We start from the raw sequence: 26,058 nt of genomic DNA, 5'->3' as shown, positions 1-26,058 counted from the left end.
GACATCATACCTCTGTCCAAGATCTTTCAATGAATCCCCATTGCCTACAGGATAAAATAGAAATTTTTTTTAATAGAAATGCTTTATACAGGCATTTAAGGCTCTCTACAATATGGCCCCCATCTACATTTCCTGTCTTATTTCACCTGACTCCCTTTCACAAACTCTTGAGTTCTAGTCAAATTGGACTCTAACACTGCTGAAAACTCAACCTTCCACAGAGGTCCATATCAGCATATAGCAAATGCTTAATAAAAGTGTGTTGAATTGAAAAAAAAGGAAAATGATTATTGTTAGAGGGACTGCAGGAAAATAGGCACATTAATGAAATGTTGATGAGACTGTAAACTGATTCAGTCATTCTGAAAAACAGCTTGGGACTATGTCCCAAGAGTCACTAAATTGTGCACACTTTTAGGTCTAGAGATCAAAGAAAGAAGAAAAGAGCCTATGTGTATACAAACATTTATAGCAATTCTTTCTATGGTGGCAAATAACTGTAAACTGGAGTATTCATCAATTGGAGAATGACTGAACAAATTATGCTATATGAATGCAATGGAATACTATTATGCCATTAGAAATAATGAAAGAAATGATTTCAGAGAAACCTGGGAAGACTTATATGAACTGATGCTGCTGAGTAAAGTAAACAGAACCTGGAGAAAAATGCAAATAATAATAACATTGTAAAGACAAACAAATTGGAAAGATGTAAAGATAGAAATCAAAGCAGTGACCAAAATTGATTCCAGAGAACTAACAGTGAACTATGCTACCTGCCTCCTGACAAAGAGGTGATAGATTGAATATGCAAAGTGAGACAATCATTTCTTGGACAGGGTCAATGCAGAAATTTATTTTGCTTAATCGTGCATATTTTACATGGGTTTCCTTTTTCTTTTCATTTAGGAGGAGTAGGAGAGAGAAAAAATGCTTATTAATTGAAATGTTTTTGTTGTTGAGTCGTTTCAGTTGGACCCAATTCTTTGTGACCCCCTTTGGGGCTTTTCTGTTAAAGATATTGGAGTGGTTTGCCACTTCCTTCTCCAGCTCATTCTATAGATGAGGAACTTAGGTAAAAAGGTCAAGTGACTTGCCCAGGGTTACACAGATAGCAAGTGTCTGAAGACAGATTTGAACTCAGGAAAAAGTCTTCCTGACTTACAAGCCTGACAGTCTACCCACTGTATCACCTAGCTGCCCCATTAATTGAAATATTATTAATTGTAAAAAATAATTTAAGTAGTTTGAACTATATATTTTTTTAATTAAATGAATATGCCTGGGAATGTGCCAGGTAGCTTGGAAGCCCAAGAAAAGCTAAATGGCTCAGGGAAATATTTCCACTGCTCTCCATTACAGGTAAGACATTGTCTTTGCATATAAAGGAAGGTCTCCATGTTTGGAGGCAGTGGAAATAGCATTAGCTCTGGTGATGGGGCCCGGATTCAAATTCTGCCCCTCATACTTTTTACCTATATGACCAAAGTCACCTAATCTCCCTACATCTCAGTTTCCTGATCTGTAAAAGAAGCAACTTGAACTCTGAGATCTTCCTCCAGCTCTCCCCCTGTAGGTCTCTCCACTGGACAGATTTGTAAATTCTGAACTTAAGACATTAGAATTCTATATCAAACATAAGCACCAAATCAGATGGGAATGGATGAGGGGGTAGTTCCTGGGACCTAATCACTTATAAAGAAGAAGGCATTTCAAGAAGTAGGAGGAAGTCTGGAGGCTGTTTAGTTAAACTGTCCTGGAGATAGGAATATCCTTTTTAATATGATACTATCTCTGGATACTATCCCAAGGATAAAGAATAATAACAGAAAGTGTGGGGAGATAACCACGGTGTACACAGTGACAAGACGTATAATGGAGAAGACAGACAAAAGGCGTTAACAGACAGGCACTTCATGCATAGAAGGAGAGACATCCATGGAAGAACAGATCAAGTCCGGTGCCCATGCAGGCTGGGAACATATGGCCTCTTTCCCTTCCCATACCCCAGCTTATCACTGAGTCCAAGGGGGCAGCAAATAGGCAGGGCCTGGCTGGTCTGAAGAGCTGACCAATGACCTCCAAGAATGAACAGGGGTACATATTTTAGAGCATGAGAATTCAGTGAGCATTTATTAAGCACTTACTATTGTGCCAGGTACTGAGCTCAGTGCTGCGGGTATAAAGAAAAAGGGAAAATAGTCTGCCCTCAAGCTGCTTACATTCAAATGGAGGAGAAAATGTGAATATATATGGGTACATGGAAAAAAAGCATACATAGCAGATGCAAAGGAATTATAAAGGGGAAATCTTTAAGAGTGAGGGGAATGAAGAAAGGCCTCCTGTGGACAATGATGCCTCAGCTGAGTCTTGAAGGAAGCCAAAGGTTCTGAGAGGTGGAGGTGAGGAAGCATGGAGAATAGGCAATAATACAAAGGCAAGGTGGTGAGAAATGGAAGGTCATGCAGGAAGAGCAGCAAACAGGCAGAATGGCCGACCTAGAGAGTATGTAGCAGAGAACAATGTATAAGAAAACTGGAAAGAGAAGAAGAAGCTAGATTGTGAAGTGCTTTCACGTGCCAAGCATTTGATACTTGATCCTAGAAGCAATAGGGAGCCACTGGAGTTAACTGAGGCAGGGAGGAGGTGGGACCGAGTAATTTGAGGCAGGGAAGCCAGTTAGGTAGCTTTTGCAATAATCCAGGCAGGAGGTGATGAAGGTCTGAACTAGGGTGTGTGAGTATAGAGAAGGTAACACAAACAAGAGATATTGTAGAGACAGGGGCCAAGATTGGGCCACTGACTAGCCTGAGGAGTTGAGGATGAGACCAAGGTTTCAAACCTAGGTGACTGGAAGGATGGTGGTGTCCTGAACAGTAGAAATTTTGGAAGAGGAGGAGGATTGGAGTGGGGGAAATGGCAAGCTCTTTTGGACAGGTTCAATTTAAGATGCCTATGGGACATTCCATTCACAATGTCAGAAGCATCACTAGGACTGGCTTTATAGATCTGGTGCTTACTTGTTATTACTTGATACTATAACTGTACCTATGACAGCTGATCAGATCAGACACAGAGCTTCTGTGTTTCCTGGTTCCTTCCCACCTCCAGAGGAGTGTACACTCTCTGAGGCTGTTTAGTTAAACTGTCCTGGAGATAGGAATATCCTTTTTAATATGAATGAGCAGATATCTCTGGATACTATCCCAAGGATAAAGAATAATAACAGAAAGTATGGGGCAAAAATGCTCTTACTTTTGCCCTTGTATCCTCAGGGCCTGGCACATAGTAGGTACTTAATAAATACTTGCTGATTGATTGGTTGACCTACTGCTCTGGTTTCCCCAAGGTCACCCCATCCGAATCCTTGATGCTGGTATCAACAATGAAGGCTCCATCTTCTAGTCAGTTCATCTTGGGCATAAAACGTTCAGGTGAGGGACCTGGTCACAGGAATCATTGGAAATAGGGCCATGGAGGTATTTGGAGGTAGAGAGTCATCCCAAGATCTCCATGGCCTTTCTCCCTTCCCCCAACATAATGAAGGAATCCAATACTTCCTTCCTCCCCCATGGTATGTGGATGTTATGTGCAATGCCAACCACACAGAAAGTATTCACAAAACAACACAAACTTTAATGGGTACTCAAACTCGTAAGGAAGAGAGGGGCAGTGCCACCCAGACCATGGTCCCGCCAGCAGACCCTGCAAGCTCTGGAGTCTCCCTCACCTCCATCTAATCCCCTGCCCTCTTAGCTCCCTTACAAGGCAAGTAGAATCAGGAAAATTCCTGTTGCCTCATAGTGCCCATTTGGCAAAGGGTGATGGTGGGAAGGACTTCCCCAGGGAATTCATCTAGGTATGGGAAGACAGGGAAGAGAACTGGGGCAAAAGTGGAGTGCTAAGGGCAAGAAGCTAGTGGCACAGTTTAAGTCAGACTGAAAGTTCACCCGGGTGCCTGGGAAGGACTGTTTTTCTTGTCCTGCGATCACCATGGACATTTGAGACTGTGTACTAGAGGAGGAGGGAGAATACATATCAGAAGAGCTGAGCCCTCATTCAGTGCCAGCCTTAGGTGGATGAGCAGAGTGGTATCAGAGTATACACAAGCATTGGCATAATCTGCGTATTGGTTGTAGAATTCCAGGCAGGCTGCCCTGGGAGATCACACCTTGCTTGTGACCAGAGGGATGCCCATGGGGTTGACTCCCAAGATTTTTAGCATTTTCCCCAATTGATGCCCAGGGATGAGTTGCTGGGGCAAACACCCAGTTGGCATGCTGGTGTTTGCTTTGTCTTATTTGTGCTTCCCTTCCCACCCTGAATGACTGGGTTCCCCCTATTTAGAATCGTGTAAAGTTCCCACAGCCTCCTTCATCGCTTGAAATATGGCCCAGTCCATCTATGAGAGACAGAAAAGAGGAGGATGTATCAAGTGCTACTCTGTTATTGGTTCTGGCATATGACTTCCTCCACCCAGGAATTTCCCTTTAACCCTTACCCACAGCCAAAGACTTCTTTGCCATGGGTCAAAAACCCAAGATGCCATCTTTCCCACAGTTCACAGTCCCGCAATACTAGAAAGCGCTGAGTGGCATCCTAATTGAGACTCTCACCTGGCTATAAACCTGTCGGGCATCAGGGGGCAGGTTGGGTGCCTGGTGGCAGAGCTGGGTAGAGAGGCCAATGGTCTCAGGAGACAGGAAATACTGGGTGACGCTGACTGAGTTCACCAGACCTTGCACCTGTGCGGGGGGAGAAGAGGGACATGAAGGAGAGAGAAGACACAAAAATGATATGCCCTTTGGTCCTCAGGTTCTAGATAAACACTCCTCTGATGTCCCCTCCCACGCTCTGGATTTTGCTCTTATGGGGTAAGAACCATGGTATGGGTCTGAGCATAACTAGGGGTACCTTATGGACAGCTAGTACCATCTTCAGGTAAGGAATGTGGTAGAAAGCACACTGAGTTTATCACGGAAGGTACTTTACAGAGATCATCTATTTCACCCACAAAGGACTTGAGGTCCACACAGGTTAGGCCACACAGGTAGTCATTAGCAGATCCAGGATCTGAACCCAGATCCTCAGGGCTCCAGATCCCATGTTCCTCCCACTCTATTATAAAGACCACTTGCCCTAATAAGTCATGCTGCCTCCCATTTATACAGCATTTGAAGGGTTACACAACGTGAAATTAGATTGCCATCCTTTCTTTCCTAATCACTTGCCATAGTCTTGAGAAAATCACTTAAAGGTTCTTGCCCTCCATTTCCTGAGCTCTAAAATGGGAATACTGTGATCAGCCTGCCTACTACCTAAAGGTGATCCTCAGGATAAAATGAGATACTGGATGTGAAGTATAGAGTTTAGGCAGAGCTCAGGGATTAATTATTACTCTGAGTAGGCCCTTCTCCCCCACAGTCTGGCCAGACCTGGTGAGGAGCCCCTGCGGGCACCAGCACAGCCTCGCCAGGGGCCTGCAGAAGGGTCCAGCCGCTCACACCCCACTCCTCCCGGAGGCGTCGACGCAGTGCGGTGTCCAGGTAGCAGCTGCCTGGGGACCCTGGATCCAGAGTGCCTGCTCCAGCGGGGCACACCTAGCAAAGAGAATCAGAGGCTCTTATAGTTGGAGCAGAAAGGGATCTGGGAGAATCAAGAGGTCACATGGGTGTAGGCCTCCTCCCCTGCCTCCCACTGCCCCCACTCCCTCTGGGAGGATGCTGTAAATGTGGATTTTATCCAAGGCTGGATCCCTTGGTGGACTTAGTCACTTAGGTAATAGTAAGGAGTTCTGAGATTGGGAAGAAGACAGGGACAAACAATACAGTCCTAGGCTGAAGGACACCTGGGTCTGAGACTGCTGAGGGGGATGCAAAGAAAGGCAAAAAGTAGGGAGATGAAGGACTGAGGGCTGCCCACGTTGGCAGGTTCAGAAATGGGAGAGGATGGGACTGAGAAGAAAGGAGGGAGGGGTTAAAGACTCAGAAACTGGGTAACAACAGGTAATGTACTCAATTTAAATCTCTTATTCTCTTTTAGCAAATGGCTGTAAGGCCCTCCTAATAGTAGCACTTATAAAGCACTCTACATATGTTAACTGAGTCAGTCTTCACAACCACCCTGGGAGGTAGGTGCTGTTATTATTCCAATTTTACAGATGGGGAAACTGAGGCAAACAAGTTAAATGACTTGCCCAGGATCACACAGCTAGTAAGTGTCTGAGATCAAGTCTTTCAGGCCCAGTACCCTATCCACTGCACCTACACCTCTTATCCTCCACTTTCCTCTCTGCCTTTACAAATTTTCCCCAACTCTTTCAAACCAATTAGAGTTCACAGGCATCCTTCCTTCTCCTCAGAGCTCTTATGGTAACTGAGGTTAGGGAATATTTACTGCTTTGTATTTTTATTTTACCTCTCTATATATGTGGGTCCTGCCACTTCAACCAGATTGGGTTGCCTTTGAAGATAGTGGGGTCCCCACCATGCAGACCTGCAACCCAAGGTTGCATGATCACTCGTTAGGTATATTAGAGATGGAATGCTGGTTCAGGTGTGGGTTGGAGTAGGTGGCCTTTGAGGTCCCTTACACCTCTGGGAGTCTGTGACTATGCATTCCACGAAGGACAAAGACTGAGTTCTACATCTTTCTTTTCTCCCTCACTAACTCTAGTGTAAGCCTGGGACATGCCAACACCTGTAACACAGTTGCTGAGTTCAGTCAATAGAACCTGAGTTCCATAAGGGTAGAGTCTAGTTCACTTTTGTTGTATATGTATTATATGCTTAATTTGTTGTACATATATTGTATATGCTCAATCAATGCCTGTTGATTGATTGGTTGAGTTGAACTGCATTGCTCTCTTACAGTCAACCAATTAGAATCCTTCATTTAGAAGTTTTTTTCCTTCCTTGCAACTTGTAATAAATTCTTACCTTTGTTTATAGGCAGCTGGGAAATATCTAGGGTTTCAGACAAGCCAAGGAGCCAAGAAGAGCTAGGTTTAAATCCTACCTCTGATACTTACAAGCTGCGTGACCATAAGCAAATCACTTACCTTCCTATACCCGTTTCCTCTTGTAAAATTAGGATAATAATCTCTATATAACCTACTTAAGAAGGCTGTAATGAGGTTTAAATGAGAGGTTACATGAGAAGCTCTTTGCAGACTTCCAGGAGTGCTGGATTTGGAGTCAGAGAATCTAAGTTCAAATCTTGACTCTGGCATTTATCACCTATATGACATTGGGCAGGCACAACCTGACTGGGTCTGAGTTTCCTCATTTGCCAAATTAGTTAGATTAGATGGCTTTGGAGGGTCCTTCCCAACTCTAAAGTAAGGATCCTAATGTTAGAAAATTTTTATTCTTATCATTATTATCTCTAAATTCTCCTATTCCCTGACTGATTCTAGGCAGCTCAAAAGCTAGGTGAAGGCTTCCCTCTCCACCCACTCTCTACAACCTCTCCCCTCTCCTCTCCATTCACACAAAATCTATTTCTGGCTGAGCAACAGCCCATAGTGGGTCTGGTCTTCGATGGACCTGAATGTGCCACGTGGCTCTTATAGTTCAGAGGAGCTCCAGGGAAACTAATATAGTACAAAAGTTTCCAGGAAAACTAATTTGCTTCCACAGCCAATCTAGGGATTTAGGTCCACCCTAGAGTTTGGGTTACAGTCCTAAGTTTACCATAGATCTGCCTTATGATAGATATGGCTCCTAAGGGAGCTCCCTAGTTACACAAAGTTGGGTTGCCCAAAGTTGTCTTAGATCACAGAAAGTCCTACCCTGACCAGACTAGTATCCTGGGGGGAATAACTCCAGAAAGGGTGTGTGTGTGTGTTCATTAATATATATACACACATGTGGATATGTGCATGTGTGTATATGTGTATGTATGTAAGTGTGCACATATATGTAATGCACACAGTATAAAATCTATACATGTACATGCATATATATTAATATACATATATTCATATACACATATATTCATGTACATACATACACACACACACAGAATACATTCAAGGTTTTTTTGGCTTTGAAGGACTTTTGGCCAAGACATTTCTCCAAGACAGCCAGCCACCCCTTTGTTGAGCACTGAAGTAAGCTCCCCTGCTTTCTCAATTCCCCCAAGCACCTTTTTGTTCCCTTAGCTCTCTCCTATACCTGCTTCTACATCTTATTCAATTACTGACACTGACCTTGTGATTGCCCTCCAAATTGTTTCCCATAGTCACCTCATCTAAGAGCATCTCAAAGACCACTTCCTCCAAGCCTATCTCAATTAAGTGGGGAGGTGCCATAATAACTACATTCACCTTACTCCCAAGGTAGGAACCCCATTACCCTCCAGAGGCACCCTCCTTTTGCCCCATTCAAGAATTCATCAAGAGCTCCAAGAGAAGGCTCTTCCATGTTAACAAATTTTCATTCTATAGAAGGCAGCTAGCTAGCTGCCTTGTTCAGAGTACTTAGTGGAATAGTACTTAGCACATTTAGGGTCAGGGTTTTTTTAGAGTTTTTATTTTGCTGGGGACAAAATAAAAATGAAAAAGATCCTTAGAATTGGGGAATGTCCCTTCACAAACTCTTCACTGAACACTCTGGCCCTCAATGATCTTCTTTTCTAAAGGCTGATAGCATCACATCACAGCACCAACTTATACACTACCTTGTATCATTAGCTGTTGCTTGGGAGCTGTACTGTGTTGTTTAGTGCCATGCTGGCCTCAACCTATCTTTTTGGCCTTATTACACCTTACTCCTTTTTAATCACACCATAATTCAAACATATTAGCTTTCTTGCTGTTGCTCATACATTCCATTCCATCTCCTATCTCTGTGCCTTTTGCATTGGGGCTGCCCCATATCTAGAATGCTTTCCATTCTCCTCTCTAGTTTTTCTCAAAACCTAGCTCAAGTTCCCTTTTGTATATAAAGTTTTTCCTGATCCCACCAAATTGCCTTGCATTTATTTTGGATATGTGTACATGTTATCTATCCCCATAGGATGTCAGCTTCTTAAGGGCTGTGTTCCGTCTTTGTATTCCTAGCACCTGGGACAGTGCCTGACACAAAAAAGTTCTTAATAAATGCCTGTTGATATGCATTAATTGTTTGATTATGTACCTTATATTTGTGGACTGAAAAGAAATGGTAAGGCTAAAAAAGAGATTTTAGAAGTTTGAAATGAAACCCAGGAGAGACTTATTGGAGTGGGGTGAAGTAGGAAGGGGCTGCTCAGCTCCTATCCCACCTTCCTCACCATCTGGAGAAAGCGACAAATGCGCTGGGCGTCCTGTGCCCGAAACACATGCCACACAGCGCCCACCTGGCTACCTGGGGACCACAGCCCCTCACCTTCCAGGCATGTCAGGAGTTCTAAGAGGAGAGAAAAGGACGTTGGGGTTGGCAGTAGAGCTGAGCCCACCCTTCACCTCTCTGCTTCCTCCCACCACCTCACTCCACTCTACTCCAGCTCTAGAAATATACCTTTCTGTGCCCGGTGCCAAGTAGGTACTGGCGCTTCTGCATGGACCAGGACACTGATGAGGTCTGTTACTTCCACACACAGATTCTTGGTCCCCAGGTGCCCGTGTTGTGGGCTCACACCTGGCATGGGGAGGGGTGGGCGAAGGTTAAGAGCACAAGGCAATTCCAGGCTGTAGCACCTGACCCAGGGAAACGGGGCTGGAGTTAGACCTTTAACTGTGATGGGTATGGGAACCTGGGCACAGAGAAGTCACAAGTGTGAAAACGGGAATCACTGAGTTTGCCAGAACCCATGTATAGGTTCCAACAGGGCTCAGGACTAAGGTTTAGGGGCACAAGTGCAGATGGTCCTAGAAGGGCATGAAGATCTAGGGCATATGGAAGGGTGAGACCATGGGCAGAGGGAACCCAGGGACTCACCATAGGAAGCACAGAGTTGTGGCTCCAGCCGGCAGAGGGTAGGGATGGGAGGGAGGTAGGAAGCCAGGTTGAGTTTCCCATGGCTGGTACAATATTCTGGGAGTGGCAGGCTGGCAGCCAGGTTCTCTGATCTGCAGAAGGGAGAGAGGAAGGGACTCATTATGCCCACAATTGTTCCCCTAAGCACTCTCCACTAAGAAACCCCATGGAGGCTCCCAGAAAGACAAGTCTGAGAATGAAGGAGAGGCACGAGGAGCCAGGAGGAGAAAGGGACAGACTTGGGCCAGCACACGGGAGGGTGGAGGAGAGACCGAACTGGCTCCTCTGCCAATACACACCTGCTGGACTCTGGCTCGCCTAGAATTCTGTGCAAAAGAAGGAGGGACCCACTGTCTAGCTTTGGACGAGCTAAAAGGAGAGAAAGAGGCTATTAGCCTAGGCAGGTGGGACTCAGTCTAAATAGACTGGCATCTTTTTTTTTTTTTAAAAAAAGGAGGAAAACATGATTTCTTAGCTCTCTTTCACTCTCATACACTGTCTACTCTTCTGTCTCTCACTTTGTCTGCTCTTCTCTTTCTTTCTCACTGCCTACACCTCTGTCTACTCTTTCTCACTGTCTACACCTCTGTCTACTCTTTCTCACTGTCCACACCTCTGTCTACTCTTTCTCACTGTCTTCTTTCTCACTGTTATTCTCTCTCTTTTTCTCACTCTGTCTACTCCTCTCTATTTCTTTCTTTCTCTCTCTTTCTTTCTCTGTCTGTCTCTCCTTCCTGCTCCCTCCCGTTCTGTCTTGTCTTCAAAAAAATCCAACTCTATCTCTTTTCCTATTCCCAGCATCCCTGATAATAGTTCACCTTCTATCATGCTTCATATTAACAAAGCATCTTCCTCACAACATCCCTAAGAGGAAATTCCCTCCATTAACAAAGACTGGAAGCCATTCTGCAACCCTAGCCTTAGAGAGTTGCCCAAGGCACTGAAAAGTTAAGTGACTTGCCCAGGGTCACACAGCCTGTATATGTCAGAGACAGGGAAGGTCTTCTTGATTCTGAAGCCAGCTCTCCATCCATTCTCTCTTAATCTACAGATATTCCTAGGTGGTTTCTCATCCAAGTATTCATCAAGCCCAGTTATTCTTAGCTTTTATGATCAGAGAAACCTGACAGGTTTGGTGTAATTTGTCCTTAGACATCCCATTTGGCATACAAGGATTTGAAGGTTCAGAGAAGTTATATGATTGCCAAAGCCACACATCAAAGAATGTTGACAGGATTCCAACAAGGATCTTTCCTGACAAGTCCAGGGATCTCTCCATTCTACCATATTCTGCCCCTCCCAATCCTCACCCCCTATCTCCAGGGCTATGTCTCCCTTTTCGCCCTCTCCCTTCGGGCAATCCAAGGCTACTCACCCTCTGGCCGGGAGAAACCCTTCCAGAAAGCTGTGCTGCCCAGGTCTGTAGGCCGAGGGGGCCCAAGGAGGCTCAGGGCCTGCACCTTCCCCCCCAGCACCCCAAGGGCTTCTGGCCCCCAAAGGCTGCTCTTCAGAGTCTTCTGTAGTCCAGATACCAGTACGGGCTGTAATGAGCAGAATTAGGGAGAGAGAAACCAAGAAAGGAGAATGGATCCATGAAAGTGTCATAGCCTGAACTTGGGGAAGGAGGCTATATAACTTACTTGTGTGGGACTAAGGAGAAGGACAGATTTGGAACAAGGTCCCCCTTGTCTGTAAGGAGCTAGGCAGGGATTAGGATAAGAAACACTTGGGTGAGCTGGGGGGTGGTAACCAGGAGCAACCCTCACCTGGCCCTGTCTCCAGTGCTCCTGAAAGAGGTGGAAATTGTGTCGGGGTTGGGGTTCCTGAAGCCACAGCAGGGCCCCACGAGAAGGCAGGCCACGTGGAGAAGGAGGGCTGGACAGGCCGAATCCCTTCCGAAGCCCTGGCCCCAGTGCCTTCTCTTGAATCTTTCTCTCCACCACCTGGGCAATGATGCTATCCAGGATGTTGGTGATGCGATCATCCTGCGGACCACAGGATGTGGGTCAACACGTTTCCTCACACTACCCCCTTCTGCCTTGATGTACTGCTAAAAACTTTTATTAAACGTCTACTCAGTACAAAGCACTGTGCTCAGTAGTGGCTAAATTTAAAGAAGACAACTTCTGTCAATATGGAGATTAAATCAAGAAAGTTGAGAGACCTGACTGAGCCCACTGCTAACCCAATGGTCATCCAGGGCTTGAGACCTTCCCCCCAGACACTCACATTGGGCAGGGCTGGGGTCACGGGGGCAAAGGCCATGTGGACACGCTCGTGGCCCAGGCAGAGCTTGACAGCCGTGGAGGCAAGAAGTTCACAGAGGGAGGGGCAGGGCAGGGATCCCCGGCCTACTTGGGTATCTCCTGGAGTTTCAGTGGAGTCTGTGGCCTCTGTGGAAATAAAGACTAGGACTGTAGGGGCCCCAACAAGAATGTCACACCAGTCTATACAAACACACTATTTCCCTGTCCTATAAATTCACTCTACCTATTCCCTAAGGACTTGCCCACATTCATCTGAAAGTGGCTCTATCACACCTGCACCCCTGTTCTATCTCTCCATGGTCCTTGCAGACCTTCTACCTCTGGAGTTCAAGTTAGGGCAAAGTCCTCTCCTCCCCTCCCCGCCCCCACTTCCCCTCCCCAGGTTCTCAAACAGCTCTGGAGATGAAACAAGGAAGGCTCACCTTCTTTGATTTCCTTGGTTCTGTGTGCATCACCATTGCAAGAGGATTGTGGGGCAGGAGGAGTTTTCTCTGTTGGCTCCTTCTGTCAAAGCCACCCCCACCCACCCCCAATCCAATAAAAACTTTAGAAGTAAGCAATGAGGTGATCAGGGAGGTGTGGGGTAAGAGGAAAAATTTCTCCCATGAATCCTTCCTGCCCCCACACAGTGCTCCCAAACCCCCAGCTCAGAACATAGAACCAAAAGCCTGTTTTCACCCAGCTCTTATCACCATTACCAAGTAAAAGTGGTAGCACCATTAGGGTATTCATGCAATATGGTATTAGGTACCAATAAAACTTGTTAAAATGTTTGGAGCTCAGAGACAGGCTGCCCCACCTCTATCCCAAAGTCCCTTGGAACTCTCCCCTGCCATCCTGATTTCCTCTTCTCAGCTCTTACCTTTTGTCCTCTGTCCCCAGGAGCCCACACTCGAGCATCAGCTTGGCAAGGACAATGCCCTCGGATGTCAAACTTGGCTCGGACTTGGTGCATCTTGGTGCTCAGTTGGGCTAGGACTGAGGGAGTGAGAAAAGGGAATAAATCACCTCTTAGGATTGGGAAGAAGGTAGACATTTAGGACTAGCAAAGGAGCTACTCCCTTCCCTATCCCTCCCAGCTCAGACTTGAAAACCAGAAGATGCCAGGGATCAGGGAAGGATTCAGGAGGCAGAAGGAAAGGAGGCCTCCTCCTTCTATCTAGCTGGTGTCCCTCTGATTCCTGCCATAAGTACCCCTGTTGGCTCACCCTGGCTTGAGACAAACTGGGTCAGCGTAAGAGAGTGCGTATCATGCCCAGTGTTGTGGGAACACCCCTCCTGGGGCTGCTCCTGAGGGCCTGTTGAGGTGGAAACAGAGAGGTCAGAAATCAAATGAACAAAAAAAAACCAAAGGTCATAAAAATCAACTCTTAAAAAAGCAAGGATGTGCTGAGGGTTAGGTTTAATTGGGCTTAGTCACAGACACTCCCTGGTAGGGTTGTTTGTCTGTAACTACCTCAGATGATGTTAAATGGAGGCTAGGGCTGGGGAAGGGGCTAAGCTTGGCCTAGACCCTGTCTTCCTTTTCCTCCTTCTTCTGGACTCCCATACAAGCATTCATTCCATACCTGTGGTGTCCCTGGCCCTCCCAAGATGGCCACAGGCCAAACAGAGCCTGTGAGGGCAGTGAGGGCAGCTCCAATGGGTGTTGAAGAGTCCACGGTAGCAGCGGCTACAGGATCTTGTGGCATTGGGGTCCTCCCATGGGAGAAGGGAAGGGGTGGGCTCCCCCACTGCAGAGAAAATAGGCATAAAAACCAAAGAACTTAACAGCTAGCTAAAGAACAGCTAGCCTCAGAGGGGTCAGGGATAGCAATAGGGGTGTTTTAGTCCTAATCTCACCCTTCCCAAAGAATAAGGGTAAACCATAGCCTGGTGGAGGAGCAGGGGAAAGAAGGAGGTAATCAGACCACCTTCCATTCCTAAAGCCCTTCATGACTCCAAGGGATCAGAGGGAGAGAGCTTCTTTCCTGCAAGCTCTATCTTCTGCTTGAAGCATCTCCCAATCCCCACCCATTACCCTCAGCTGTTGGCATCCTCCTCAAAATATACTGTATTTATTTTCTTTATTCCATTTTCATTTGTCTATGTACGTACGTTCTCTCCCCCACTAGAATGGAAACTCCTTCAAAGCAGAGATTGTTCCATGTTTGTCTTGTAACTCCAATGTCTGGCACATAGTAGATACTTAATGAATCCTTGTTGATTAACAATGATAAACACGGTTAAAAGGGCCCCTCTAATCCCTGCAAAGAGTAGCCCATCCTTACCATGCCTAACAAAGTGTCATCTGCATATAATTTTAGAGTCTAGCAAACATTTTATGTGTATAATCTCATTTGATCCCCGGAATAACCCTGTGAAGCTGGCAAATGCATAATATTATCCCATCCTCCTCCATCTCTGTTTTACAGATGAGGGAAATGAAACTCATAGAGATTTAGTGACTTGCCTCAAGGTCACAGATAATTAATTCTCAGAGTCAGGGCTTAATCCAAGGTCAAAAGACTCCAAATCTAGTCTTCTTCCCACTGTGCTAGGGCTGCTTTGCCTAACTGGCCTCTCTAATTGACTGCTGTTGTTGAGTTGTTTCAGTTGTGCCTGACTCTCCGTGATGCTATTTGAGGTTTTCTTGGCAAACCTCATTTCCTTCTGCAGCTCATTTGACAGATGAGGAAACTGAGGCAAACAGGATTAAGTGACTTCCTCAAGGTCACACAGACAGTAAGTGTCTGAGGTCACATTTGAACTCAGGTCCTCCTGACTCCAGGGTTGGCACTTTATCCACTTAGCTACACCTCCAACCAATAAACAGAGTCTAGTTACAAGTACAAGCAAAGGCAGCCCAACATCTCAAAAATTTTGTGTCCACTAACCAATTTGTAATAATTTCCCAGTGACTCCTAGGTCAATCTTTGATATTTACCCCAAACTCAAAAGCTGGTGGAGCACTGCTGGGTTTAGAGCTGACCTCAATAATAACTGACCTTAAATCTCACCTCAAACTACCTATGTGACCTTTTAACCTCTGTTTGCCTCAGTTTCCTCAACTGTAAAATGAGGATAATAAGACCTACCTCCCAAGGGTTGTTGTGAAGAGCAAATGAGATATGTGTAAAGCACTTAGCACAGTGCCTGCACATAGTAGGTATTATAGTAATACTTATTCCCTTCCTTTCCTCCTCCAACATTTTTTTGGTCAGTCATTCATATGTTTACTCCTTCTCTCCTCCCCCTCCCTTTCCTCTATAAGTATTTATTGAGAAACAGCTATGAGTTCAGTTCAGTTCTGCACTAAAGACCTTGAAAAGGCTACAATAAGGAGTATAGATAAGTCTCATTTAAGGTCATCATTGTTATTATTATTTTGTTTAGATCTGTGATTTCATCATTGTAGGGAACTCCCAGTGTGCAAACTCCTTCTACTAATGCCAATGAACAATTGCCCTGCTGGTATTTTAGAGAGTTTCCTGGGGTATTTAGAAGGTAAGTGATTTGTCCAGACTCACTTAGCCAATATGTACTGAAAGAGGGACTTGAACACAGGTTGTCCTGACTCTGAGGCCAACTCTCTGTCAACTCCTCCACGTTGTTCCTCATTGTTGTTGTTCGGTCATGTCCAACTCTTTGTGACCCTATGGACTACATCCAATGCTTCCCATGGGGTTTTCTTGGCAAAGATACTGGAGTGGTTTGCCATTTCCTTCTCCAGTGAACTAAGGTAAACAGAGGTTAAGTGACTTGCCCGGGATCATAGAGCTAGTAAGTATCCAGGTCATACTCAAACCTCATACTTCCTGATTCCAAACCCTGTAACGCTATCCACTGAGCTGCCTCTTCTTAATTAGTTTCCCCAAAACATGCAAAACAATATTAAGAGGCTCCACAGGAGCAATGTTGTGAATGTTACAAGTGAGTGATAAGTGGAAGTAGGGCGAGGAGGTTCACAACTTTATAGAAGAACTTGTTTTGCACACATTAGCAGTGTTATAGTGAAATGAAGTTAATAATTCTGCCCTTCATATGAACAGGCAATTTTCAGAGGAAGAAATTAAAGCTATCTATAATCATATGAAAAAATGCTCTAAATCACTATTGGTTAGAGAGATGCAAATCAAAACAACTCTGAGGTACCACATCACACCTATAAGATTGGCAAACATGACAGAACAAGAAAATGATAAATGCTGGAGAGGATGTGGGAGAGTTGGAACACTAATTCATTGTTGGTGGAGCTGTGAGCGCATCCAACCATTCTGGAGAGCAATTTGGAACTATGCCCAAAGGGCTACAAAAATGTGCATACCCTTTGACCCAGCAATATCGCTACTAGGACTATATCCCCAAGAGATCATAAAAATGGGAAAGGGTCCCACATGTACAAAAATATTTATAGCAGCACTCTATGTAGTTGCCAAAAACTGGAAGTCAGGGGGATGTCCATCAATTGGGGAATGGCTGAATAAATTATGGTATATGAATGTAATGGAGTACTATTGTGCCATAAGAAATGATGAACAAGAAGACTTCAGAGAGGCCTGGAAGGACTTATATGACCTGATGCTGAGTGAAAGGAGCAGAACCAGGAGAACTTTATGCACAGCAACAACCACAGTGTGTGAGAGTTTTTTCTGGTAGACTTAGATTTTTGTAATAACACAAGAACTTCTGAAAAAAAAAAATCCCAATGGTGGACCTCAAGGCAAAATGCCTTCCACACTCAGAGAGAGAAATATGGAAGTCACTCACATAATGTAGCAGATCATGTTTGTGTATGTGTATCTGTTTGTGTATCATGTTCTGATTTGTTATACGGATTCTTTCATTTATCTTAGTCTGACTACATAGCATGACTATAGTGAAAATATACTCAATAGGAAAGTATATGTAGAATCTATACAGAATTGTATGCAGTCGTGGGGAGGGAGGGAGGTAGTGGGGGGTGGGTGGGGAGGGATAAAATCGCAATTGTATGGCAGTGATTGTTAAACATTAAAAAAATAAAAAAAAAATAAAAAAAAATAATTCTGCCCTTCCACATATCCTTCACAAGTGGACAACCAGGATCTCCTTGAAGGCTTCCAGTAAAGCAAAATTTACTATCTCCTGAAGTGTCCCCATACAACTGATTATTAAGAAATATTCCCTTCTATTGTACTAAAATCTGCCTCTCTGTCACTTCCACCCACTGGTCCTAGTTCTCCACACCTTGAGGTAAACGGAATAAATTCAATCCCTCTTCTATGTGAACTTTTAAATACTTGAAGATAATTATCATGTCTTTCCAAAGTATTTTCTTCTCCAGGTTCAACACTCCCTAGTTCCTTCAACTAATCTTCTTGGACATGTTCTCACCACCCTGGTCATCTCTTCTGTATTCACTCTAACCTATCAGTGTCCTTCCCAAAATGCAGTGCCCAGAAGCGAACATGATATTCTAGAAGTGTTCTGAATGGGGTTCAGATACAGTAGGATTGTGACCTTTCTCGTTCTGGACACTGGGCACCTCTCAGTACTTAGGATTGGGACAGACGCTTCGGCTGCCACGATCACTTAGCTGAATCATGCTGTGCTCCTAGCAATTCACTGAAATCCTCACATCTTTTTCACATCAGTTGCTGACTGGTTGTGTGACTATAGTACGAAATATAAGTAGACAAACTATCTAGGAAAAGAGATAAAGGATTAATAGGCAGAGGCCAACCAAGACCCTGTAAGGCCTCTATTCAAAACAACTCAAATACCAGCTTCTACATAAAGACTTTCCTGATCTCCCCAGTTTATCCAGTGCCTTTCCTCCCCCAGATTACATAGTATTCCTTTAGGCAGCTAAGGGATACAATGGATAGAGCACTGGGTTCGGAGTCAACAAGACCTGACACTTACTAGCTAAGTGACCCTGGGCAAGTTACTTTACTTCTTTTTACCTCAATGGGGATCATGATAGTATCTACCTCCCAAGGTTGTTGTGAGGATCAAATGAGATCACTGTAAAGTGCTTAGCATAGTGCCTGGCACCTAGTAAATGTACATAAATGTTAACCACATATTAAGTACAGGCTTAGATAGATTCGTCAATCAACAAACCTAACCATTTATCAAGTACCTACTATATGCCAGGCACTGTGCTAAGCCTGAGGATACAAAGAAAAAAGTATAAACAGTCCCTGCATGCATTCTAATGGGGGAGACCATATGTACATAAATAGGACTGTTTATATAAAATGTAAGTTCAGAGTAAATGCAAGTATAGATACAAGGTAACCTTGTTTCCCTCTTGTCTACTATGGTACACAGTAAGCAATCAACTTGTAACTCTTGAGTACCTTCCTCCAAAGCCCAGGCAAGCACCTCACGCTCCCTCCTAAGTAGTCTACAGAATCTGTCTCCCAGGCTATTCAGCAGGTATTTGGCGAGATGCACACTGAGTTTGGTGTCTGGACTGGGCCTGAGGCCTCTGCCCTCCTCAATATGGCCAGCTTCACCTTCTGGCATCCTGGCTTCTCTTGAAGGTAACCTGGAGAGCAGGGAGATGCAAAGGACAGGGAATCAACAGGCAAGAGTCTTTGAAGAACTGAAATTTCAGAGCCCGTAAGGAGGGGATTCCCAGAACAGGGAACTCATCCAGGAGAAATTGGAGGAGGGGGGCTTTTGGGCAAAGACTCACTTTCGCACATTCAGAAAATGACAAGCCATCCCTTTATCTTCTCTTTCCCCAAGGGCACAGCTCTGGCAACGGGTCATTGCTGCTGGCAGCGCTGTGCAAGGTACACTCTGCAGCTCAAGTCCATCAAGGCCAGGCCTGCTGCCCAGGAATCCTGAGGGGATAATGCCTCCTGTCAGGACTCTCCTTTGATTTACCTGAAAGAATGCTACTAATCGAAGCCTCCCTTATTACCCTTCAGCTTCTTTCCCAGCACTACAGCCCCAGAGCCCACCCTCCTCCCTAAGCCAGGGTTCTGTGAGCAGTGATTTTCAAACCAACTAAAATGAGTCACAGAAAGACCCAAATGACTGTAAACAGAGGATGGGGGAGGAGGACTGGTGTTTTGGGGGTAGGGATCCAGGACTGGGGTAAGGGTGATCATCCCAGCATAAGACTAGTGATCCAGCCATCAAAGAAGTTGGATGACTCCAATTGGTAGAGATACCATCTCCAGAGTGATGTGAGAGTTCCAAGAGAGCCACCAGTAGGGTAAGATGATAGGACAATCCCAACTCAGGCTACAGTCATGAAAATCCCATAAGATGTTACTAGGCTTTGGGATCTGAGAGATCCAGAGGAGTCTAATCCTGGGTACAGCGATCCAGATGGTGAAGGAGCTGGGACAGGCCTATCTCACATATATAAATCCAAAAAGCAATATAGTTCTACCTGACATGCTGAGATCTAGCAAACCAGGAAAACAGATGAAGAGGACTGTCACTCCAAAATAGCAATTATCTCCCAGGTGAAGTTGGAGAATACCAACATGGCACTGAGATTTCAGTGTCTATGAGACATCAGAGAGCCCAGGCAATGGCATAATGGTCTAATTAGTCAAAAGCACACAGAGTCCCAGCTTGGGGTCCATGATCCAATTTTCCTGGCTTAGAGAGCGTGGGTCAGTAGAGGCTCCTTCAAGGTGGTTTGGAAGGAGCTGCATCAGAGCTGTACTGCCCCCTTTTGTGCTAGGGGTTGGCAGTGCCATGGCAAAGCACTGGACTTGTGTTGAGGTTAAACACCAGTTCCAACACAGTAATGCAGCAGGTAAACCAAAAAAGAATACAGATGTGGGCAGAAGTGTACCCAAAGTGGAGGGACAGCAAAATCCCCAAAGAGTCAGTGGGATTCAGATGGAAAAAGTTGAGATGTTGGGTATAATAAGCAACTGGAAAAAGACCTGCTGAGTGTTGGACAGGGCCAGAATTTCATCCCAAGCCTCACCCTCCAGCCCTTGCCCTGATTCCCAAGTCCCCGTTGCCCCAGCTGTCATTCATGCCCAGCTCACCTCTCCAGCCATCATGTTCTGTTGTCTCAGCCTTGCTCCCAGGTGGTGGTTCCAAAGCTTCCTGCCAACTCCCAGTCCCCTGTCCCTCACTGCTTGGGAAGGAGTCAGCTGGACGCTTGGGGGCTGGACTACCAGCTGCTCCCCCCATCTCAGGACTTCCCTCCCTCTTGAGGGACCCAACCTGAGTGGTTGGGCCCATCTCCTCCCCTGGGCACCCAGCCGAACACCCATATTGCTCAGAATGCCGAGTGAGCCAGGTCTTCTTTAACTTGGTATGGTGGCTTGGGGGGCAGGCCTCTGGCCCAGGATGCTTGCCAACTTCTTCAGTGGACCCAGCTGTCCCAGTAGTACCACCTTCTGTGCCTGCCTGGCACTTTCCACAGTGGCTAAGACTCCCATCTCCAGCAGGTAGATGGGATGTACAGCAGCCCATCTGATTGACAGATTGCCCTGGTGAAGAGCACTCTGACCCAGAGGGTGGCCCTGGCTGGGAGTTTCTGAGGTTCCCATTTCGAGGCACTACCCAGGAACTGCTGAGAGTATGAACCAAGCCTGGGGGATGAGCAGGCCAGACTGTCTGGCTGCTGATTATATCTGGGCACCCCCCAAGAAGTGGACAAAGGTTCTGGTGCCCATTGGCTCCTGACTCCCCATCCTTTTGGTAGGATAGGGACCGATCCATCTCCCCAGCTCTCTGAAGATGCCCACCAGGGGCTACGCCCAACAACCCAGGTTCAGCAGTGGTCAGCATCTCTTTTGCCAGGCGAGGTATGCCTAGATCTTTGTGATAAAAGCCCTAAAGGGAGAAGAAAGGGGTAAGCTGTGCACTGGCTTTGGCTCGTAATAGAGAAGGATGGAACAGGGATGAGTGGACAGGGGGAAATGAAGGAATGGTCTATGGAGGACAGTTAACTTGAAACTGATCCTGGGGTCCCAGGCTAGGTCTTTCAGTTAAAAAACCCAGTCTTTATGTCCTCTAATCTGGTGCTTGGATGGGAAGGTAGGACACTTAATAAAGACTTGTTGAATTGAATGGAATTCTTCTGAAGAGTTTCCACTGAGCCAAGAGAATCAATTGTTTCTTTCCTTCTTTACAGCCTCCCCAGTTTCAGTTCCCTCTGGGTATTCTCAACACTTTCAAGTCCTTACCTTGCTTCCTGAGTTGAAAGCGGGAGGACTCTTGGGCTGGGCCCCCAGGTATGCCCAAGGATAAGGAGCTAGGGGCCAATCAGAAGGCCGATCGTGGGGCTGGCTGGGCACCAAGTAAGGAGGCAGGCAGGTGGGTACCCAGAAAGGGGTCCTCTCTAGGATCTTGGTCTCCAGAAGAAAGGGGCAATGTAAGGGCCGGAAAGCCAATGGATCATTCTTGGGGTGGCTGCCACCTTGCTCTGGGGGCAGGAGGTTATGACGGGGTGGGCATGGCTGCCCACAGAGTGCCAGCTGGTGGGCTAGCATTGCTTCCTTCCATCGCAGCCCCTCTTTGGCCCCCAACCAGCTAGCCTTTCCTTCACCATTACGGGGTCCCTCACCCCCCAAGAATGGAAGTGGGTCATTTGAGCCATGGGGTAAGCCATGTGGAAACCAAGAGTCTGGGGGGCTCAGGGTCCCTCTCCAAAAGGGAGCAGACTCCCCCAGGCACAGTGGCCCATGGTGTGGACCCCGTGGCAAAGTGCCTGGCTCCTGTCTGATGCCATTCTCTGATGCTGGCTTTTCCCAGGTGGGGGCGTCTTGCAGGTAGCTGGGTGTGCTTTCCATGATGCCTCTGCCCTCATGGGGCTCTCACAAAGGGACTCCCTGTGATGAAACCAACAAAGCATGGACTCAGGTGCATTGCCTGGGCATCCCTGCTGCCTGGTACAAAGACAGCCCCACCCTGGCGGCATCGAGGCAGCACAAACCGGTAAGGCAAGTACAAGCCAATGACTGGGCACCAAGTTGCCTGCCCACAGAGTGCCCTAAGTTTCCCACCCTGGACCTGTTGATGCCCCCACTCTAAAGAAGCAACACTATTCCTCCCCATCCTCCCCGACCCTCCCCCTACTCCCTGTCATATTCCACCAAAGCCAGGGAACCTCAGTAGGAATAGGAGTGGAGTTGGAGGATCTTTTTATTATTGTTTTTGTATCTCTTAACATCTTTAAATATTTGTAGCATCAATTTCATTTGACTAGAACATCAGTAAACAGAAATATAATTCATTAATGATATGGGTTATTTTAGCTTGGTTGAAAGACAGCTTGATTTTTATAATATTCAACTGCCTATTCCATATTTATTAGTATGCAGTCATGGTTGGTGGAAAATAGCCTATAAACATAAATATCTTAAACTAATATGTAACATCATACATAAAAAGTTGGCTTATGACCATGTCATTTCCCTCTGCTCAAAGGATCTCCAATGATTTCCTATTGCCTCTAGGATAAAATTCAAAACTCCTCAGCTTAGTCTTTGTAACCATTTCCAGTCTGGTTCCAGCCTACCTTTCCAGGCTTATTTCACGTTACGCCCCTTCATGAACTCTCTGTTCCAGCCAAACTGGTCTACTCGCTGTTCCCCAAACTCAGGATTCCATCTCCGGCCTCCATGACTTTGAACAGGCTGTGCCCCTTCACTGGAATTCACTCCCTCCTCACCTTCTTCTCTTAGAATCCTAAGGTTTATTCAAGACTCATCTTATGTGTTACCTACCATGGGGAGCCTTTCCTGGCCCCCTTCGTCATTGACAATCTCTCCCTCCTCAAATCTCCATTTATGCACTTAGCTGTTAAAGGATAAATGGCAGAACAGTTTCATCTTTATCTTTGTACCCCCATCACTTAACATGGTGCCTTACACCTAATCCACATTTTATAAATGCTTCTTAGATTGAATTGGGATTAGATTGAATTGGGCAAAGCTCTTCAGTCCCACATGATTTAAGAAGGGGTGGAGGACACAAAAGCATAGATCTGAAAGTGGAAAACATCTAATCTGACCACATCATTGTACAGAGGAAGGAACTGAGCTTCAGAGAGGTTTAAATAAATGGCTTGCCCAAGGGAACATGGGTTAGTGAGGAGCAAAGCCTGGATTCAAACCTACCTCGGAAGCCCTTTACTAAATTTAGTGTTATTTTCACTAGACCACCAGGAGATAGAACCTAGGACTTCCTCTCCACCAGCATATTAAAGAAGAGAAAATGAGAACCCGGAAGAAATGTCTGGAAACCTTTGTGGAAAACTATAAGACTGGAAGTCAGAAGATTAGGGTCCAGGCTCTGGAATCTTATTAAATGTGTGACTTTCAATTTCTTTCTCTGGGTTAAGGAAATTTAACAAAATAGTCTATAAGGTCTCATTCACCTTTGAAATCTTGAACTTATGAGTTATGACTACAGCACAATATTAAAAAATGCAAAGAACCTCAGAGGTTACCTCCTCTAACTCCCTCATCTTACAGACTGGAAAACAGAGTTAGCTCTGTTACAATCGTCCCATTCTAGCCTCCCAGGGTGAAAAGAGTATATATCTGGTTAAAAAAAAAAGTTACTAGGGACGAATGCACCCTAAGGCTGAGGGCATTACTTTGGCAACTCTCAAAACTCTGCCTCTTCTTGGTCCTCTAAGATTATCCTATTTAGCTCCCCCAAGGAGCCCAGAACAGCTGGTGGGGTCTGAACTCTCCCCCTGGGCTCAGATGAGTCCTTGCTCCTGGCAAAAGCTGAGACATCTCCATGGAGAGACCCTAAAGTGAATAGGAATTAAGAGGCATCCTTGTTGATTTAGGTGAGGTCTTCCTAACTCCAGGGAGTAATAGTGTCCCTTAGAAGAGAAAGAGCCAGGGAGAGAAGCCCTTAGCCAGAGACAGAGGGGCAGGGAAAAGAGGGAAACTCCCAAGCAGAGCAGGGAACTACCAAGACTGGTGTGACAGGTGTCACTGAAACTAGCATGACAGCGTGACGTGACACAGGGCTGGCACTGTTTCTCAGGGGAATTCTGCGCCATCCAGTCTAGGGGTCCCAGTGCCACAGAAACAAAAAGGAAAGGAGTAAAAAAGAGTTGGAACTTAAGAAACAGGACTCCTTGGTTTTCTAGGGGGCCGATCTAAAGTGGGAATGCTGCCCCAGGGACGAACAACTTTATGCAGATGCACATGGGTCCAAGACAATTTGACCAATCGGTTTAGTACTCTCTCGGATCCCAGATGCCCGTGCTCTCCTCAGTCCCACTGTTAGTACTCACCTGTGCTGCTGGGGCCTGGCGCGAAGGCAGCGGGGGTCCTGGCTAGCGCTGGACGCGCCCTCCCCATGAGCCACCTCTGGGGCCTGCGAGCTCCTCTCACCCCCTCTCTCCCCCGGGCGTCGGGGGCGCTCTAGGGCCGCAGGTTGGAGGGGTCAGACTCCGGGATCTGCAGGATGCGGCACACTGCGCGGATGGGCCGCACCAGCTTCTGGGCTGAGGTTGTGGGCTGCGCCATGGGCCGCCGAGACTCCGTGCTGCGCCTCTGGGTGATCCGGGACGGGTCGGGGTTGGGGAGCGGGTGCCCCGGGGATGGAAGGAGCTGGGCCGGGGGAGCGGACGCCCCCGGAGGGAAAGTGAACTGGGCGGAGACGGGGGAGAGGGCTCCCCGGAGGGAGAATGAGCTGGGCTGGGGGGAACGGGCTCCCCGAGGGGAGAGTAAGCTGGACCGGGGGAAAAAGCGCCCCGGATTGGAAAAGGTAGAGTGGGGGGGACGCGGCCGAGAGGCCAGGGGAAGGGGTCGTTGGGGGGGGGCGATCGGGGTGCCCTGGAAGGTGGCACCAAGTGAGCGCAGCGCTGCGCGTCTAGTGTAGACCAAGCGGCACGGAGAGCGCAGCGGGACCTCCTATCGCCATCGCCGGACGCGCAACTGGGGAGCCGAAAAGCTGCTCCGCTGGTTTACTCCTCCTGCACCCCGGGGGGAACAGGAGCCCGTGATTCCTCAGCCCCGCCCAGGCCTGCCCCCTCCTGGCCCCCCGGGGCTTCCGCCAACGCCCCTGCGATGCCACCGGCTGTGCACCCAGAGAATGAGTCCTTTGTTTCCCCCCTTCCCCCCACATCAGCGGCACCCGGGCGCCTGCTGAGAGAGGCTCCCCTAGGGCAACGTGCCAGCTTCCCAGCGGCCCCACCCTCCCGTGGGCCGGCCCGGAGCCTGGCAGGCGGGCAGCACCCCGCTAGTAGGTGCCAAGCTGGGGAAATAGAGCAAAGGGCGGGAGGGGCTGGGCAGGATTCATGGGGTGGGGCTCCCCCCCTCCAGGGTAGGGCATGAAAGGAAGGGGCAGTGTCATTGCTGGCAGTAGCAGTCAGGTTGTCATGGGGTCAAGGATGGGAAACATCTGCTCTGTGCCATGGAGGGATGGGTCTATCTCACATAGATGTATGTATCCCTTTCCCCTTTTTTCCCTTTGCACCTTTCCATCGTAACCCCCACTCCTTACTCCTTAACACTCTCTCTCTTAGCCAGACCCAGCTATTAACTACTTGAAGCACCACATAACCTCTCCCTGAGTCTGTTTCCTCATCTGTAAAACGATGGAGTTTAGAGTAGATGCTCTCTGAGGTCCTTTCTAGCTCTGGCATCCTATGATTCTATTCTACTACCCAGTTTTCCCAGGGCTTCTAGCACCGATACAGGAAAGCAGTTGATGGGAGTGGCCCAGAGGGAGGGACCCAAGAGTGGGAGAGGAAATGGGAAAGTGAGGTACCCTTCCACCCAAGGAAGCACCAAGGTTCCTCTGTGGGGGTGGTTCAAGAAGCATAACCAGGTTCGCAGACAGCCAGACAGATTTATACACATACACAAGCTCAATAGGTGTTTCCCTTCACCTGGGCATCT

At 46.8% G+C, this 26,058-nt stretch overlaps 2 protein-coding genes across 5 annotated transcripts; both read right to left on the bottom strand.

Moving 5' to 3' along the window:
- Nucleotides 1-3,616: 3,616 nt before the first annotated feature.
- Nucleotides 3,617-24,576, bottom strand: HR (HR lysine demethylase and nuclear receptor corepressor). Of its 4 annotated transcripts, none has more exons than XM_072634919.1 (19): nt 24,447-24,576; nt 21,373-22,017; nt 20,224-21,019; nt 18,900-19,050; nt 18,559-18,749; nt 13,801-13,965; nt 13,441-13,530; nt 13,095-13,210; nt 12,655-12,736; nt 12,195-12,358; nt 11,732-11,950; nt 11,341-11,506; nt 10,265-10,334; nt 9,927-10,057; nt 9,507-9,626; nt 9,271-9,395; nt 5,439-5,603; nt 4,620-4,748; nt 3,617-4,405 (listed from the first exon to the last, which is right to left on the bottom strand). In XM_072634919.1, exons 2-19 carry the CDS (start codon nt 21,976-21,978, stop codon nt 4,343-4,345), a joined length of 3,549 nt encoding a protein of 1,182 aa, XP_072491020.1. In that variant the 5' UTR covers nt 21,979-22,017; nt 24,447-24,576; the 3' UTR covers nt 3,617-4,342. The 4 variants fall into 4 exon arrangements, with proteins under 4 accessions (XP_072491020.1, XP_072491019.1, XP_072491021.1 ...); XM_072634918.1 differs by lacking the exon at nt 24,447-24,576 and adding an exon at nt 22,707-22,824; XM_072634920.1 differs by lacking the exon at nt 24,447-24,576 and adding an exon at nt 22,707-22,824 and having other exon boundaries at nt 9,280-9,395.
- HRURF (HR upstream open reading frame) lies at nt 24,566-24,815 on the bottom strand. Its single transcript, XM_072634928.1, has one exon. It carries the CDS (start codon nt 24,679-24,681, stop codon nt 24,577-24,579), a length of 105 nt encoding a protein of 34 aa, XP_072491029.1. The 5' UTR covers nt 24,682-24,815; the 3' UTR covers nt 24,566-24,576.
- Between the last annotated feature and the right edge of the window lie 1,243 nt (nt 24,816-26,058).

Source organism: Notamacropus eugenii, chromosome 1 (genome assembly GCF_028372415.1).
Source record: "Notamacropus eugenii isolate mMacEug1 chromosome 1, mMacEug1.pri_v2, whole genome shotgun sequence".
Lineage (NCBI taxonomy): Eukaryota > Metazoa > Chordata > Mammalia > Diprotodontia > Macropodidae > Notamacropus > Notamacropus eugenii.
The sequence above is the reverse complement of the archived record's forward strand: the minus strand, read 5'-3'. Positions and strand labels throughout refer to the sequence as shown.